The 19,837-nt window shown below is 30.6% G+C and overlaps 1 protein-coding gene across 1 annotated transcript in view; it reads left to right on the forward strand.

Moving 5' to 3' along the window:
• Positions 1–18,616, forward strand: part of LOC111614231 (ataxin-2-like) — a 57,948-nt gene extending 39,332 nt beyond the window's left edge. The window contains exons 5-10 of the mRNA XM_023355612.1: positions 4,451–4,578; positions 8,671–8,759; positions 12,366–12,599; positions 13,430–13,746; positions 17,259–17,408; positions 18,104–18,616. Of these exons, the coding sequence (XP_023211380.1) occupies positions 4,451–4,578; positions 8,671–8,759; positions 12,366–12,599; positions 13,430–13,746; positions 17,259–17,408; positions 18,104–18,120 (935 nt within the window). The 3' untranslated portion in view covers positions 18,121–18,616. The remainder of the gene's footprint in view (positions 1–4,450; positions 4,579–8,670; positions 8,760–12,365; positions 12,600–13,429; positions 13,747–17,258; positions 17,409–18,103) is intronic.
• Positions 18,617–19,837: the final 1,221 nt, after the last annotated feature.

Genomic DNA, 19,837 nt, shown 5'->3' on the forward strand with positions numbered 1-19,837 from the left:
GAGGAGTGAGTAATCAAGGGTTGCATGGCGCTCAAACAAAAGATGAATCGACGAGATTTGAAAATCGCGTAACTCCAAGTTCGCGTAAGTCGGGGTATTACTGTAGTTGCACTGGAAAGTTTGCTGATATTTGAGATGCCAGATTAGCGAGAATCTATTATATTTTTTAAATTCTATAGTAAAATTAATTTTTAAAGCTATAAATAATATAAATTTTCTATTTTTATTTTAAAAGAAGAATTATAAAATTTTATAAATCTTAAAAAAGCATTTTGTATTGGTTTATATATATAAGAAATGGACAAAAATATTTATTCTGTTCTCTATATATAAATTTTATGTAAAGATTAAGTGAATGCAATTTTCTCACAATTTAATATGTTTTGTGTAAAGAGTAGAGCTTAGATTTTTATGCAAGTGCAATATTTAAGTTTTGCTTGATATTCCTTAAAATAAGTAGAAAAATGGAAATCAGGTCCTGTGACCCAAAATTTGTCAGTTATAAATGCATATTTCAAATACAGTAAGAGCCCGCTTAATGCAGGGGATGTGTTCCTAGACAACAAAGCACCAAACGAAACAGCATTACATAAGGTCATTTTACCATAGAGTAAATAGAGATGTAAAGTACTATATTTAGTTTGTTGCTCTACAACGAATTTTTCTTAAAGAGCTGGGACCTAACGGGTACTTTATGCGGGTTCGCGTTTGTTAGTTGCCAGGCCTGGACTTTTAGCGTGCACCGAAATAAATTAAGGACAAAGTTAGTCACAAAAAAAATCTCAATAATAAACGTTTAATCAAGTCTAACAAATACTATGTACAAATTTTATAAACAAACAACAAATTTATTAAATAAAAAATCAAAGCACAAATCAACCCAACAACTTAAGTCTTATTCTACTTAGAAACTATTCCCCTTGGAATTCTGACAAAACAAAATTCAATTCTTAACTTAGATACAAATTCTCTTATAACTATTAATCCTAACCATCACTTCAATTAATACTCGGAACCTTTTCTTCTACTCAAGACTTTCCTATTTTCAAATCATCAAAATCAAACCTTCAATCTCCTACTAGGATTTCCTATTCGACACCTTGTTCACTGCTACCAGCAGACCAACGCTTTGGGTTCAGGAGCTCATCTCGTCTGTCTTCACTTGAGCGACTGTACTTATAGTCTGAGGTGACGTCACAGTTCTAATTGAGACACTCCCCTCATTTACATATCTACATGTAACATTTTTGTTTTCTCTTCGTTATCTGGTAGCTTATTTCTCGACAATACTTTGTTAACCTTTTACAACATTTCTTTAACAATTATCGGGATGTTTAGTTAAAGGTTACGCAAGTTCCTAAAAGTCTATTGGAGTGTCCCCCCCCTTCAGTGCGGACTTACAATTCTGCCGCTCGGGCATGCACGTGAGTGCAATGCTAGCTATGGCGCTGTCATTTCGTCATCGGTGAGTTGGTTAATCTTTTATCTTCTCGTTTTGAACATTCTGGGGTGATGGGTGAGGAAACCTTCGTTTTAACTAAACATAAGCCCCAAACAAAAATATAATAAAAGCAAAATAAAAGTAAAATAAAAATAAAGCTCGGACTTTGGTTCCTTACAGAGATAGGGGAACACGTGACCAAAAATAAACAAATTTTACTTTAAGTTATTTTTATATTGATTTGCATAATTAAACATGTTAAATAATACAAACATATGCACACAGAAATGTAAAGTTTATTTTTTGTGATGAAGGTCCTGACTTTTCTCAAATTCTTTGTTTTTTTGCAATAAATTTGTGAAGTTTCATTTGTCGCTTTTTTCTTTCCTTAAGCAAATGTCGGTAGAAGATCGCATCCAAAATGCCCCATTTTGCTTTTGCACTCTTTTCAAAATCTGGATCATTTGCTACAATTTTATCGACAATTTTGATTATTGTTAGCAAATTTTTAGTAAGGAAATCTGTAGAGAAATTTTTTGGGTTCTTTATTTTCAGAATCTCTATTTTCCAGTTCTACATGAATTCCTTCTGCCAGTTCTTGAAGGTCATCATCATTAAGACTTTGAGAGAAACCTGCAGTAACTCCTCAATATCCTCGTCTACATCTTCTATTCCTGCTGCATCGATTAGGTTGAGTTTGGTGAACCTAACGATACAGCAATAGGCTCTTCTCATCGAGAATTCTTGGATACCTTCAGCCATAACTTCTTCCACACTCTGTTCATGCATTTATCAGTTAATTCTTGTCAAGCAAAGTCAATATTGCCTATGGCATCCATGATGTCATATTTTTTCCAAAATTGCACCAAACAAACATAGATATAAAGAAAGTACACCTTTTTGCCATCTTTTGCTGATTGGTTCATGTTCTCAAATAATCATATTACATAAGAATCAATGAAATGCCGCGATAATTTAAATCAGCGTAAATTTTGAGCTTTTTTTAAGCTTTGAGCAGATCGCATTATATCGAATCAGTGTTAAGCGAGGCAGCATTAAGCAGGATCTTACTGTATATAGATAAAAGCATATTTTCAATGTTCTGCCAATTAAAATATATTTTCTTGCTTTCAAAAATTTTCTGGACTATAACTACTACATTGCTCAGTGCATGCTCTTTATCTTTCATTAAGTATTTTTAAAAAACTATTTTCTTCGAACCTGAATCAAGTATGATATTGAGTTGATTTCAATATTGATTGTTTTTATGAATAAGTTACATTGTATACATAAACAATGTAACTTGTACTACTATCATGCAAATATATAAATATTTTCTTTTTGAATGATTAAACTATTGAATTCGCCTTACTTCAAATAATTTGGCAATCTCCTTATGATACACTGCTCTGGTCTTATCTGTGAGATAGTACTGTATATTGTAATGTTTAGGTTTTCTTACAATAAATAATGTAAATGATGTACTGTACATATTACATATGAGGTATGGTTATTAAATAATGAGACTGATGCTGTAAAACATTTATTTCGGTTTCATACATATTTACTTATTATCACCTTTAATATACACCCCCCTTTATTTCTATATGAATCTTCCATTGTGAATCTTCCATTGTTCGAAACAGTGCTAGAAGTCTTCTGTCAGCTCCTTCAGGACGTGTGCCACTTTCTCTTTCACAGCTTCAGCAGGCTCAAATCTTGTTCCTTTTAATGCAGATTTCATCTTAGGAAACAGATACAAGTCGCATAGCACAAGATCCAGCAAATAAGGCAGATGGTCTAACACTGGGATACTGTACTTCGCTAGAAACCTCTTGACAGACAATGCAGAATGAGCCAGCGCATTGTCTTGGTGGAGAATCCATGACTTGTCCTTCCACAATTTGGGTCGATTGTTTCCTTATTCTTTCATGGAGTTAAGCAAGAACATGAAGGTAGTAATGTTGATTAATAGTTTGACCTTCAAGAACCCAGTGAATTACACAATCTCATGAATATCGAAAAAACAATCATCATTGCTTTGAATCTTGATTTGCTTATTCAAGCTGTTTTGGCTTTCTGTGAGGTTGGGCTCTTCTAGTGCATGAATTGGTGCTTCATTTCAGGATAATAAGTAAAAAACCACAATTTGTCATATGTTATTATCCTTTTCAATTAGCTTGGGTCATTTTAATAGCATTTGAAGTGTCAGTACAAATATTTTTATGAGCTTTTTGTTGTTTAAACGTGAGATTTTTAGGCATCATTTTGGCATGTTAAAATTGTTATGTAAAATTTGCCATATGCATTCTTTGTCAATTCCTACGGTTTCAGCAATTGCACGGATACTTAACCGACGGTCAGATTGAACCAGATTACTGATTTTTTTTTTCGATATTGTCATCCATTTTTGATGTGGAAGGGCGACCCAGGCGTGAATCATCTTCAACGTCTTCTCAGCCATCTTGAAAACGCTTAAACCACTCAAAAACACGTGCACATGATAAACATTCATTGCCATACACTTCTTTCAATAAATTATAAGTTTCAGTAGCAGTTTTTCCAAGTTTTATGTGAAATTTCACAACAATTCGTTGCTCTATTGTTGCACTTAACGTTTTTCTGGGCAAAACAAAAGAATAACTCTAATGTGAACAAAGGCTACGGCTATACGGATTTGTGTACAGAAGTGAGAGGTACTGCATTTGAAAGAGAAGGCTTCACGCTAAACAGCTGTCGGTCGCTGGCGTTTGGGACATGCGTACTTCTTCTGTAGCAGCATCAGTCTCGTTATTTAATAGCTGCACCTTGTATGTGTTTAATAAATGATATGCAACTATTGTGTACATTTGAAAAATATTCAAAACAATAAATTTGAAGAAAAATTTCAATAATTCAACTGGCAATTTTCTACTTTTAGAAAATGGAAAATACTCATTTGAATGACTGTTTTTAGAGTTTTATATATTGTATTTTGAATTAAAATTTATGTATATATTTTTCATTTAGATAATTTCACTGATTCAGCTATAAGTAAATTCAATGGTCAAGTAATTGAGAAAGAGTTAGAACCTTGGGATGAATCATGTGATGATCAAGATGGAATGAAAACATTAGAAGGAGAAGTAGATGAAGCTGTAAGTGTAAATTCTGTATTTTATAAAAATAATGCTTATAACATATAATTTGTTATTGTTTTATGTAATGTTTAAATTTGTAGATGTATAATTTTTATTTGAATTGTTAATCAAACATTATTTACTTATATCTATGAAAATATCAAATTATTACTGTTTAAGGATAAACATAATTTTTTTAGATTATTATAATTGTTTGTAATTCAATGAAATTATTTTTCACAATTATTTTAGTGAATATTCCTACTAAAGATTTTTACGAAAAATATACTATACAGTATATTCATTATTCTTGAACAAGTTATTGTGGAGGTCTACTGCTAGCACTGCTGTCCAGCAATCTCTCTTTTAACAGATCATGTACAAATGACATTGTTGCTTTTCTTTGTTTCATTTATATAAATTACTTTGCAAACATAAGAGGGAGATAGAATGTTAAAATTTTTTAAAGTTATTTTTTATAGTTTTATTTATTTTATTTATTTATTCTATTTATTTTTAGTTCTATTTATTGTTAATATAATGCTTATTTGTTTTATTTATATGAAAAATATATGATGGCTAAGTTAGTATAGGAAATATTTAATCATTAATGGAATTCACTATTTCACATGAATTTCTGCTTATGAAGAGGGGTCTTAGAATGTATGAGTATGGCAGGGCTATTCTGTAAATCAAGGCAGAAATTTACTTAATTTTTATTTTTCTGAAAGGGATTAGTAATTTGAGAAAGTTTTTGGAACCTCTGGCCAAAACATCCATACTATCTACAATCTTCATTCTGTAATCCTTCTAGTGATAGTTTATGTAAATTGTGTGCAACCATAATTATTAATCTAATATATATAATATATATTATCTATAGATAATATATTATATATACAGTGGGTGATCAGTTAACAAACAAAATCTGTTCCAAGACTTTGTTCGTTAACCGATCATCGATTTACCATAGGCTTTTATGGGAATTTGATTAATTCGTTCCGGACACTCCAAAAATTAAAAAATATATACTTTTTTACTACGTTTATTTATATGTAATAGTAAAAATACATATATATGCAGTCTTGCATTTTTATTAGTCATGTTTTTTCAGTTTGTGGGGGTTAAAAAATCTGTCCAATGTCAATTGTTTTTCTCTTTTCTTCAGGATTTTTCAGAAGTAACTATATAGTATTGTAATTGTAGAGATCCCTAACCCCATTAACCTTATTCTGGTTTGGATGCCACTTGGATGATCATGTTCTGACATCCTCCCACTTCTTCAAAAGATCTTTAGTAGCAGATGTCAACATTGGTCCTCTTTCTCTTCCTCTTTTTCTAAAGAAAACACATCTCGCCTAGTTTCTTGATATTCTTCATTTGAGAGTTCTCGGAGTTCTTCTGTTGTCAGATCAGTTTCAGGTTCCATTATGAACTCTAAAATGTTCTTTATTTCTCAGATGTGATTTTCATTACTCCATTACAGGTTTGAGACTTCTTGATATATCTTTCATAGCTAAGATTGTGCCTACTGTAGACCTGTTCAAGCCATACTGCCTAGCAATATCAGACATCTTGTGCCCACTTTCTATCTTGGCTATTATCTCTTACTTGGTTTGTATGGTGAGCACAGTTCTTGACACTCCTCTTTTTAGGCTCCATAATATTATCAGTTTCTTTTTTTAAATTAAAAGTTCATAAAAGCACTTACAAAAATTCAGAGAACAGAAATCAACTAGCCCACAAAAAATTATTTAAATGAAAGGCCCGGATGAAATTTGAAATTTGGTATTAAAATGTTAACGAATATCTGATGGGACAAGTTAAACTTTCACCTTTTGTAAATAAATCCCGACAAAAACTTAACAAGTGCCGTCCGACAGTCTCACAAATGCTATAAAAAATTATTTGTTAGAAAGGTAAACAAAAAGCTGGAATTACAAGGGAGCGTTTCAAAATTCGGAGGAATATTATACTATCCGATCGGTATCGGGTTGAGCATCAATGTTGATGTCTCCCACACTCTGAAAGGTTTTGAATTGTTACCTGAAGACAAGGGAAAATCAATTGGTATTCATTATTTTATGTCACTTCTTTTTATGCTTGTTCAGTAAAGTGTTCGTTATCCAAATGTGTGTTCATTGTCCGATCATAAAAATCTTTCGCGAAAGTGTTCGTTATCCGATCTGTTCGTTAACCGATCACCCACTGTGTTAGATTAATAATTATAGTATGTTACATTGATGAAAAATATATAATAAATTGAATTTTTATTTAATAAAATGTTACTTAAATTTGTATCATTTGATAAGCAAGCATTCATTTATTTAAGGAATTTAGATATCATTGTTTAGTGTTTTGTTTATTTATTTTGATTATTTAAAATCATTTATCTGTGATTTATGGTACAAATAATACTTTAATCTATTATAAAGAGACAAAATTCAATTTCAAAAATTACAGTACAAAGATAAAATCAGTATTAAAAGGATTTGATTAAGTGTAAAAAGTAGTTATACAATTTATAGAATTGATTTTTAGTCCCATCTGTAAATAATTGTTCAAAATTTGCANTTGAATTTTCGTCAATGTTAAGCCTAACATAAACTTTTTAAAATAATAATTGTGGCTATTGTTATAATAAACTTTTTATCATACAGGCGTTAATTACCAATGACTGTCGTCAGACCGACAAGCGCTTTCAACGCTAATTATTTTTATTATTGTGGCTATTGTATCGTTAAAAATTACTTCTTTATTTTTTACAAACAAAATATATATATTGAAAAATATAAAAACAAAAAAAATTATACTTTAGAAGTTAATCTAGTATCAAAAACGTTTGATTCAGCACGACACAGAGTCCTCAGAAAAACACTACACGAAAGTGCTAGTACTGCCAGCTAAAACACACATACCAACAAAAAAAATATTGGAGTAGCCAAGATATAGCCAAAGATTGCAGCGCCACAGCACTAGCGAAAATTTAAATTTGCCGACTGGAATGCTTTCGGATAAATGATGCTCTACTGTATAGGAATGAAAATCTATTTTAAATGTCATCTTTGGAATCTTCCACTATTTCTCAAAATTTGAATCTCTCACTTTCATCAACATTATACCCATACGTTAAAAATGTCTTGGAAGTCATGCATACCATCCATGGAAGTTGTGAAAGCTCCACTTTCCTTCTATTTTCTAAAATATAAAAACATATTGTGCGATTAGTTTCATATTTTAATTTTGAATCAATTAAAATTAATAAGAATAAACAACTTCTAACAACTTAACACTGTGTTTTCTAATAACAACCCACGAAAAACCTTTTTAACGAGTGTTATGTCACTATTAAATTCCACAAGTACTTTCGACCTCCACCGAGGTCTGCTTCAGGTGGTGACTGGCCGTGTTTCGACCCGACCGTCGTAACGATGTTGCCAACGATGTAAATAAATAAACGTGCGCGTCGGGTTTCACCCCTCCGACCGCCGTTGCTCGAACTCCTCGAATAAATACTTCCACGCCTGTGCAAGTGTTTCCCCATCCCTGTAGTTGATGCAGTTGCCCCCCATGATAGCTTTGNCTATCTGCTAAGCTGTCGTGGCAAAACTTTTTGACAAATCAAGCGGAAATTGGTATCGTATCTTTAGCAAAGATGGCTGAATTATTCCTGCCAAAAATTAAATTGATCGCAGCGCCGCATATAGGCAAGGCCGCGAACTTTCCGAACAGCCCTCGTAGTTTCGGAGATTACCCGCTACATCCAAACTTACTTACTTACAAACATTACCTCTTTATAATATTAGTATAGATAAGATATCACAAATGAAATTTTTAGTATTTAATGATAACAAGAAAAAAAATTAGAATTAATTAAAGCTTTTTGATTGTTTAAATGACTTGAAATTATTAAATATTTTTTATTAGTTTAAAATATATCTAATTTTGATTTTAAAATATTTGATTCTCTTTCTCTCTCTTTTTCCCCCTTTGAGATTTTTACCAAACTTTTTGGTTTCAGATTTTATGTTTTATTTAAAAGCTTTAAACCCATAATACAATTATTATATAAGTATTTTTAAAAATATTTTATTACTTTTTACTTAACAGAATGGATGGGATGCCAATGATATGTTTCGGACAAATGCTGAAAAATATGGTGTAACATCTTCATACGATAGTACGCTTCAAGGCTATACGTGAGTTCAAATATTATTTTTTTGCATTATTTAATTTTTTAAGTTCATTTTTAAAACTTTTTTATAAAAATATCAGTGATTAATTTGTTGTAAATTTGTACAAAATTGTTTGCATTAATCAGTGATAAATGTAAAATAAAATGAATAATTGATTTTCTTATTCTTAGTATTTATAAGACTTTCTAAGTTTTAAACATTTCTATCTTACAAATTTTTTGAAATAATTATGTACTGAGGAGATTTTCTTTATAAAATTATGGTTTAATTTATGTATAATTTAAAATAATCTCTTAAGTCTAAAGATGTGAAATGTAAGATACTGTATATGACTGGAATATAAAAAAAAAGTTAACACTTGACAGTAGTATTGGGATAACCATTTTTCTTTAATTGTATTATAAAAATGTATAATAATGTTATACCAGATTTAAAGCCAGAAAGGAAATAATTTGTAAATAAATATCTCTTTATAAATACTTGCAAATTAAATATTAAAATGATGATTCAACAAACCAATCATATTTAAATTAAATCTAAATCAATATATGTAATAATATATAAACTCCTATAAGAAAATATGAATCTGAATACACTCAGTTTTCATTTAGAGCAATTCTGATTATTCTTTAACATTACAAATAGTANTAAATAAAATTTGAAGTTAATTTTTAAAAATTAGAACTATTTTATTTTGATTTCAACTTCTCTGTTTGAATTAATATAAAATGAACGTCATTTTTAGAAACAGTGAAATTTCATTAACTTGGCATTGTTGGGACTGACAGTTTATCAAATACACCACCTTGTTGGGTGGTGGAAGTTTTTCCAGTTTTTTTAATTCTCTGGACACAATTTTACATATACGAGGTCTGTTCAAAAAGTATCGGACTTTTATTTTTTCCGTGTAAACCAATGATGCGCGGGAGGTCTTTTTCAGTGGAGTTGTGGAGGGTAGAGTCATGCACAGCCCTGAATTTTTTCCCACCTTCAGGAAGCATCAGTCGTTGGCAGTCGGCCTATGAGTGAGGATATGTAGTGAGCTCTCGTCAGATTCCACTAAGTTGGAAAATGACTGAACAATGTGAGTAGCGATATTACATCAAATTTTGCCAAAAACCCTGGCGATACTTGAGCGTAAATTATTCGCAAGATTCAGTGGGCTTTCGGGGACGATCGTCGAAGCCAAAAAAAAGCGCGGCAAGTCCACAGCAATATCAAGGTCATGTTGACAGTTTTTTCGACTCTCGTGGGGTGGTGTATCGTGAGCATGCACCACAAGGCCAAACCACCGCAAAGGAGTACTACCAGGAGGTCCTTCGTCGTCTTTTCGATGCTGTGCAATGCAAACGACCGAATCTGTGGTCGAACAAAACTTTGCAGCTCCATCATGATAACGCATCTGCCCATTCTGTGCATCTGAGGGCTTTCGTCGCCAAACACAACACTCCTGTGGTTCGTCACGCTCCATAATCTCCCCACATGGCTCCGTGTGACTTTTGGCTATTTCCCAAGCTGAAAATGGCTCTAAAAGGAACCCGATTTTAGTTGAAAGAAGATATCGTGCGGAATGCGACGGACCAGCTGATGGCCATTCCAAAAGATGCGTTCCAGCAGTGTTTCCAGCAATGGCAGGAACTCTGGGCGAAGTGTATACACTACCAAGACGACTAGTTTGAAGAGGATTAGGGTTTTGTACCTCAAAATCAATAAATGTATTTTTGCTGACCAAAGGTCCGATACTTTTTGAACAGCCCTCATATTTGCATGTAAAACTGTACAAATCTGTCTTTTATGATTTTTTAACACACCATTTCAATTTTTCCAGGCTATTCCTACCTTTGGTTGGCTTGAAAAGAACATGCTAGACTTCATGCTTTATATACTTTCATTGCTTATAAATACAGACATACTCTAATTATTAAAGTACATTAACAATATTGCACTGTAGCTGTTTTCATGATAATTATTGATTCTATGTGTGCGAAGTACTTTTCTTCTCATCAAATTTGTGCACTAATGTCTTTGGAAGTCCTTGGAAAAATCATGCATGAACTAATTGGTTTTACCTATCATATCATCATGTCAACTTGATCTTCCTCTGTTTCCATGATGTTTATATCAGAAGTTGTGAATGACAATGGTAAAGAAAAATGTACCAATAATCCCAAACAAGCTAGACATGCTGGCTTATTGGATTTGCCAGCATATTGGATGCCAGGTTAACAAAATTTCACTGTTGTAACAATTTATTTGATTGAATAAAATAACTGGTAAATTGTCTTGAACCACTTGATGAGTTGACATTTAATTATTCTCAGAATGGATATTGTGTCTTAGATCTATTGAAATGTTAACATACAGACTTGGAAACACACAGAGAATTGTAACAGTTTCAATACCAACTTTATAATTTATGAAATATAGTGAGAAAAGAATAAGAAAGCTTTTATGTATTATGATTCATTAGTAATAAGTATTTGATTTATATAAAATGATTGATTTGCCATTAAGATAGAATAAATTGGTTTGAAAATATACTAGGATATAAGTAACTTAATACAAAATATTAAAATAATATAGTATCTAAAATTTCTACTACAGTCTGATATTCTGAATATCAATAAATTTAAAATAATGCATTATGTATGTTTTATGAATAAGATAAATATATAATATATATTTAAGATTTTTAAGACTCATTACAATATCAGTATTACTTTGTATCTTGAGATTTGACATTCTAAAATTCTTACATTTATAAACAATTTATTAACAATACATTTTGTTTTGAATATTGGGTTATAAAAATATAAATCATTCAAAATTTGAAAGTTGTGTTAAATATATGTAAGAAATATATCTGTACATTTGGAAATGTGTAGAAAAGATTGTAGATAAATATTACAAAACACAAATTATTGTAAATGTTTATTTTATGCAACGATGTGTTCATTAGCATTTTTTTCAGGTTTTTCAATCAATCTTAGCATGGTATTATATCATCTTCATATTGATTAAAGAGTATGCGTAAACAAATTGAAAGCATAAAGCAGTGTGACTGGTACAAAATGTACAGTAAAGTCTGCAATGTTTAGTTCACATATACTTATTAAATCTTGTGAAAATACAAAACTACCTGGTAATTTGGCACTACTGGTCTTGTAGGTACCATATTAACAAATTCTTGTACTTTAAAAATCTGAAAGTAGAATGTTTAAAATTTTTTTATTTGAACTTATTATAACTTTGTCCAGGGAAAACTAAAAGATTTCTTGTTTTTTTAATAATGTCTAGTTTTTGGTCAGTGTTGTGACTGTGCTGAGTGAAACTTTGCTCCTCAGCTTTTTGTCACTTTTGTGGAGACTCCTATCTCATTTGTGAGTGTGCATATCTTTGCTCAGAGAGACTTGACCATTTGGGTTCTCTCTTTTTGAGCCCTGTGATGTCCCAAATATTTGTTCTAAAAATATGTAAATACAATGATTAGAGCAATTCTGAAAAATGCATTTTGAAATTGCAAATTTAATTTTTAGTATTATTAAAAGTTTTTAATGTGATATTTTTATTTGAGTTTTTTTGTAATTTATATACTATGATTATTTACAGCGTTCCATTAGAACAAAAAAATACTGAAGAATACAAAAGGCAAGAGGCAGAAGCATTAAAGCTTGCTCAAGAAATAGAGAGTAGTTATACTTATCGTAATCGCATCATGCTAGAAAATGGTGATGAAGAAGAACGTTATAGTGCTGTTATTAGGCCTGAAAACAGTAATAATACTACAAATAACAATAACAATAATAATAATACCAACAATAACAATAATTCAGGAAGTACAAGGTAAAATACTTGAATATTTATTTTTCATTTACAAACATATAAAGTACAAAATATTTAATTAGAATAGAACTCCAATCATCTGAACATCAATTAATTGAATGCCCAATTATCCAAACCACCATTTGCCCATTTTCTCTCTCCCACTAATGTCGCACTGCAATTCACTTATATCATGTAGCTTCATGATCAGTGATGGATATTTGCTCTAACATATAAAAATTATCAATAGGCTGTTACTTGCACATTAATAAGTAAGTACAGTACAAATACTGTTCTGTTACCCTTTAATTTCATTCTTTACTTGTTAATGCACTTATCCAAATTTTTGATAATTTGAATCATTTGCAGAATGAATTTATTCAGATAATTGGAGTTTTACTGTATAATACGTTACAATACATTAACAAAAAACTAAAAGTGACATCATGTTATCTAGTCCATAAAATTTTTGCTTAAAAGCAAAGGTGAATCTTTGTTGAATATTGCTTTGAAGTTTCATCTAATTTAAAATTTCAGGCTTTGTGAATCAATTTAACTAATATTATATCTTTCTTTTTAATTTAGTCAGAGTGCTATTAACATGTACTGAAATATTTTATCATATACTGAATCATATTGAGCAGAAAGTATTAGTGTAGTTTTTATGTATAATTTTCTATTTCTTAATTTCTTTTGATACATCTACATATTATTGATTTTTTTGGTAAGAAATTCAGTTGTAAATTATATATTTATGGTTATTGATTAATATAATTAAAATATTGAAGATTCTGTAATAAATTTTAAAAATTTAAAATTATTTTATTAAAATAAAAATTCTAATTTAATAGATATGGACCACCAATGCGACGGAAAAATATGCAGAGTTCAAAAATAATTCGAAATTCTCCTCAAGTTACCACGCATCCAGCAACAAGTAGATCTCATACTTCAGTTGAAAATCAGCATAATTCCAATGCACCTTTTCATAGTCATTATAAATCTAGTTCATCTACAAATTCTGCATCCATTCCATCAACAACCTGTACTACTAATTCGGCTTCTAAATCTCCAACTATTCCAACAAATCACTCTCAGCAGTACACTCCAAGTCGTAGCCAGCTTGATACACAGCAGTCAGAAGTTATAGAGCATAAAGTTAATGGAGGTAATTATAAATAGGCATAGAGTAATTCAAATTTTTTATTAAAAATAAAGTAAAAAGTAAATACATTTAGTTTAACACAAAAAATTACTTTTGAAGAGTTTAATTATTGGTAACTGTTATAGGCTATTGCACAACTTACATGAAAGGAATGTATTTATTTTTTATTAGAGTAATAATAAATCAATTATTAGAAGTCAGGTTAATATGATGCATTAAAGATAAAAATGACTATTCAGAAAATATGACAGAATTTCATATTAGTTTTTGTAGTCAACCTGCAATTTATGATGAAATCCTACATCCCCAAAAGAAGTGTTGTAAATGGAATACAAGTTACGTATTTGAATGAGTTATGTTCCATTCCCCGAAATATTTTCATGTATATATTATAATATTTTGATAATTAAAACTGTCTATAAGTATTTTAAATATTTTTTAACATAAATACACATTTTAATAGATAATATATACTGTAATTATTCAAAAAACAATAGAAGTGAAATTAGAACATTTATGTTGAGTTGCAGCCTTGTGTTGTAATATTCACTGTTGGTCTCCTATGTTGAATTTGTTTGACAGTGGTGCTTGTTTGACAGTCAAAACATAGTTCTCTCAACAGTGTTTTGACATTGTTGAAAGAACTCTGCATTATTGGCATGAGTGCATTTTAGGTTTATATTAATGCCAATTTTTTGTATTGGTTTCTTTCTATTTCTAAAAGAAATGTAAATGTGATACATCTTGTAAGTCAGGAACATTAGGAATTCCTATACTTGATCTGTGTTACAGACTGTATAATTTTGATTGTTAATTTTATTTTAATAGAATCTAAATGTAGAAATTATAAAAGATAATTCAATGATTAACATTAGTATTGCATCTTCTGCACCATATTATAATCTGAGTACTTTTGAGAAGCACTATACAGGGTGTCCACTTCAACATATGTCCACAGGCAAAAGAGATCTTTCTAGGTTAGGTTATGTGCAGTAGACACAAAAATACTGGATATTATATCACTTTGACAGGCACTCATGCTGCTATCTTCAATCAGGGAAACCTGTAGAGTATGCTAGAAAGATATTTAAGTGGTGCAACCTAATGTTAAATTTACAGCATGAATCACAATTTTTTCAGCACATCTTATGGACTGACAAGGTGCTGTTTTTCAAGAATGGACTGATACACTACCAAGTTTGTTTTACTTTAAATGTCTGGTGCAGAATTTGATGTGAGCAGCTTCTTGGTTTTGTATTCATCTATGGCACCCTGATATCTGAACTTGCTAACCCTGACAGTGGACAAATGGTTTGACTTGTTATTGGCACAACTACAGCAGGTTTAGTACCAGCATAATAGGACACTGTGCTTCACTCCCAGTCAGATGTGTGCATCATTGAATCACAGATCATTTTGACACTCTGGATAAGACAGTTTAGTCTTGTTCTTTGGCCATGATGTTCTCCAGATTTGATTGATCTGGACTTTTTCTTGTTAATTACTAAAAGCATCAGTATATGATGCATATTCAGCAGCACTGCATGATATTGATGGACTGGAAAGAGAAAAGAAATGGTGACATCAGGGATGTTACTTTCTATTCATAATGCCAGGCTCAACCAATCTACATCTTTGTAGTGCCACTGAAGGCAGTTGTTTTGAACATGTTCTCTAACAAAATAAAGCTCACTTTTCTGTACAAATTTTTTCAATATTGTCTTTATCTTTTACAATCAAAGATTATTTGTATTTTATGCTAAATCATCTTAAATTGATTTCCCTTTAGTTGGAACTAGCAACTCTCATCAATGCTGGAAGATCTTTTTTTCCTGGATAGATGTTTAAGTGGACAACCTGTATAATAACTATCACATACACTGAACCAATTTACGGTGTGGTATGATTGACTAACCAGTACAAAAACAAACATTTTTGAACCCCTTCTGGGCTCTTCATCAGGTTCCTACAGCTTTAGCTTGTAAATTCGATTAATGAATGCCTTTTAAATAACTTCGTTCTTGAGTTCGAACAGTTCTTTTAAAAATTGTATGTCGCACATGTGTGACGAGTCAGCCTGCTCAGATATTAGGAGCGGCTAAAGCGTGCTGTGTATCAACTCTTGCCAGGCCATCGACAAAATCATCTCCTCTTTAAAATTTATGCGCGTGGTTTTGATAGAGGATTTAACGATGTGCATCGCCTCTAATCATTTGAGATGATCATTGGGAGGTGCCCCGAGGAGGAGAGCCCAGAAGAGGTTCAAAAACGTTTGTTTTTGTACTGGTTAGTTGATCGTACCACACCGTAAATTGGTTCAGTGTATGTGATTGTTATACAGGTGTAGTGAGTAGTAATTTTCTGTATAATAACCAAATTCATCAGATTTTCATGTCCAATTTAGATTAATTATTGTCTGTTTATTAGTTTAAAACATTTTATTCCTGTTGTTCAATCTGGGATAATTTTCTTATGAGAAATTGGAAAAATTTTATTTTTATTTGAAATATACCAATATTTTTGAAAAGTTTATGGAATTACCATAAAATATCAAAACAACTTGACCTACAGCAATTGGCAGATGGTGTGTGTACAGCTAGCAATCCAGTTGAGTTCTGTAAACGTTTATGTAATGTCTCAATTTAAGCAAATGGTAAACATCAAATTCATGTTTAAATTGGGCAAAACCACTGCAGAAATTTTGAGCCCTTCAAACAGTGTACAGTGATGTTTGAAGAAAACATTAGTTTACAAGTGCTTCACTCTGTTTAGAGTGGCCAGGAGTCACTGGATGATGAGGCACACAGTGGACAACCCTCAACATTGGAACAGAGATATGTTAGCCATAATAAGAGCAATCTTCCAATGACACCAGTCATCAGATTATGGTTGTCACTGGAATTTCCTCTGGGTTAGTAACCAATGATTTGGAAATGCACCAGGTGTGTGCAAAGTTCATTTCCCAAATGTTAACTGTTGATTAAATGGCTTCCAGAATGATAATCTAAGCTGTTTGAAACATTGACAGCAGATTTCACATTTTAGACAGAATGATAACTGTTGATGAAACTTGTCTTTGGACATGACCTAAGATGAGTTTGAGCCTTAAGAATGGAATACCCACTTCACTCTTTCCAAAGAAATCTTGACTTTTGCAATCAAAATTCAATGTCCTCTTGACAGTTTTCTTCTGAATAAGCTGTATTTTTTTTATGTATTTGATAAAAATTAAATTTATTATTCATAACTAATTGTGAAAAAAATTTGTATTTGTAAGAACAACTTTTTCAACTTTAAATGAAATTAAGATTTTAGTCACATTTTAAGAAATTTAGTTTTAGAATAACATTAAAGATATTCTATAGCAATAATCAACTCTGGATAACTATAAAGTCACTCTTTTTTGACTGATAATTATACCAATAGTAGATAATTTGAAAATTCTTAGAAATTGAAATATAACTTTTTATATGTCACATATAAAATTGCTATAAACTTTCTATTTTTATTTTTAGTGTCTGAGAAGGAGGAGCAGAAATCATATATACCTGAGAAAACTCAGACAATTGTAAAAGATATTTCATCAAACACTAGTTCTTCCATAGCTGTGAACAAACAGATAGACAAGAAAAAAGAAATTGAAAAGAAAGGAACCAACCAAAAAGGCAAGTTAATAGTTTAAATGTTAAGTATGTTTTCTAATAAATTTATTTGATGTTACATTGCATTACAAAAATTTTTTCATCAAATTAATTGTAATGCAATAATTATCCAGCTTAGTTTAAATAACATCAGTAACTTTGTTTTATACATTGGACTTCTATTTACAGTTTTTTTCTTATGTAAATGTATTAATGTAGCAACTGTGACTTCTAATTATAATACTTTGATAATATAATGACTGTTAAGTTGAAAATTTGTTTAAAATAATATCCTGCTTGTAATTTGATACATATCTGATTTTGATGTTAACTGTCTATTCAAAAATGAAATTTTATTGTCCTGCTTTCCGTAATATTTTAAAACATGTTGTCAGCTATTAGATGTCTGGAATCAAATTTGAATTTATTGTTTTGAGTGTTTCATTCAATTGGCTTGTAAGAGGCAAACATTTTTAATTCTTTAATAAATGTTGATGTACTTTAGTGAAGATGTATATGTGAATTGAATGTATAGAATGATTGTTGATTATTTAAAAGTAACTTGGTTTCCTTTAACCAGCTTTAGCTTTTGATGTAATGTGAGGATTGACTTATTTGTAAGAAAATTGGAGGAGCAAGAAACCATTTCTCATTACATCTAGGTCTAAAATTTGTTATATAGTTGGAGTATCATGCTATACAATGAACTTTATTTGCAGATAAATACTCTGAATAAAGAAAATGATTAAAATCCTCAATTAATGCATTCCAGACTAATAGGATATCATTAACTTAGTGCATGTAAAGGAATTTTAAATATATGGTTAGCAAATGATGGAATAATTTAAACTTGCGTTAACGTGAGGATATCTACAAAAAGTGTGGATAATGGTGAGTCCATTGATACACTCCTTATATTTATATATTGTATTGTTTTAGATGAAATAACTGTTGTTGCATTTGAGTCTTAAAAATTCCATGATTGCTAAAATGCTGGACATTGATGAAATAAAATTGTTTATCTGGCAAGAAGTAAAGGATATGATGTAGTAATATCTAATTTTAGAAAATGAAATTGATGAGTAATAGCATTTTGTCTAACAAATTAAATACTACAACATTTAAATCCACTTATAATGACTATAGAATTTTGTCGATACCCAGATGACTGAATTTGTTCATTAGTTTTCCTTTTAAGTATACAAAAGTGATAGTTTTGCTTACTAAAGATTAAAAAATCAAATTTAATTTGATATTTCAGTTTCTAAAACTGTTATAGATAATGCATATATATAGAATGGAAAGAAAAATATTTTGTATTAGATATTATTATTGAAATCTTTTATAAATTATTTTTAAATTTTGTTATTGATTCTTGTAAAAAAATGTTCATTTATGATGGTGAAATTCAAAGTGTTATGACAGCCACCACTAGTAAGTAATTTACATATTTTATTCTCAACTCTTTTCTGCTTTGAGAAGAATAGAAAAACAGGTGATAAAATGCTTTTAGTTGTTTTGTTCTTGATTGCATTAACAAAATTGAATGTTTGAATTCTTTTTATGTTTCTAGAGCAAATTAAGATATTGCTGCAATTAGTTAAAACAAAGATTTATTTGTATAAATCTATGTACGGGTATACCTTGAGTTACGTTGTTCTCAATTATACGTTGTTTGTCAAAAAAATATATGGAAAAATAAAAATCAAGTTTAAGTCATTTTATTCGACTTTACGTCCGTCCGCCACAACTATTGAAGTCCAAATATCACTAGAAAAGTGTTAAAAGCACATAAAATCTTTTTAAAATATGTACATTTACAATAAATGTTAATATAATCATCATAAATCCTAGAGAACAAAACATGAAAACATCTGTGTTTCTGTATTGTCCTCTTATTTAGCAGTCTTTAAATGCTCATTATTGGCATTTGCCACGGTAGTTCTAACATCTACCGTTTGGTGTCGTCGTCAGCACCACTCGATATTGGTAACTTTAATATAAATCTTTTCTACTATTGCAAAATAGTTTTAATAACTGTATTTGTTATTTAACCTTAAAAAATCATCTTATTTTATAATGTCTTAGAGAAACCACATTCACAAATAAAGAGTCTGCAATGTACAGGTAACCCCCATATAACACGGCACTTCTATAGCACGGATTCGCTCTAACACGGTTCGAGAATTAGTACCATCCCCCGTATAACACGGTACTTTTATAGCACGGATTCACTCTGACACGATTCGAGAATTGGGTAAAACCCTCTTACAACAGGAAATGTAATAAATTTTTACATACTTAAGTAATAATAGTTCACGAAAATTATTATTTTCGTGAACTATTATTACTTAAAAAAAAATTTACGTACTTAAGTACGTAAATTTTCTCTTCTCGCCTTCTGTCGATACACATGGTCCTTCTCGAAACTTGTTTCAATGTTGCCAGATCGC

This window comes from Centruroides sculpturatus, unplaced genomic scaffold, assembly GCF_000671375.1.
Source record: "Centruroides sculpturatus isolate CEXI.00-Female unplaced genomic scaffold, Cexi_2.0 scaffold2060, whole genome shotgun sequence".
Lineage (NCBI taxonomy): Eukaryota > Metazoa > Arthropoda > Arachnida > Scorpiones > Buthidae > Centruroides > Centruroides sculpturatus.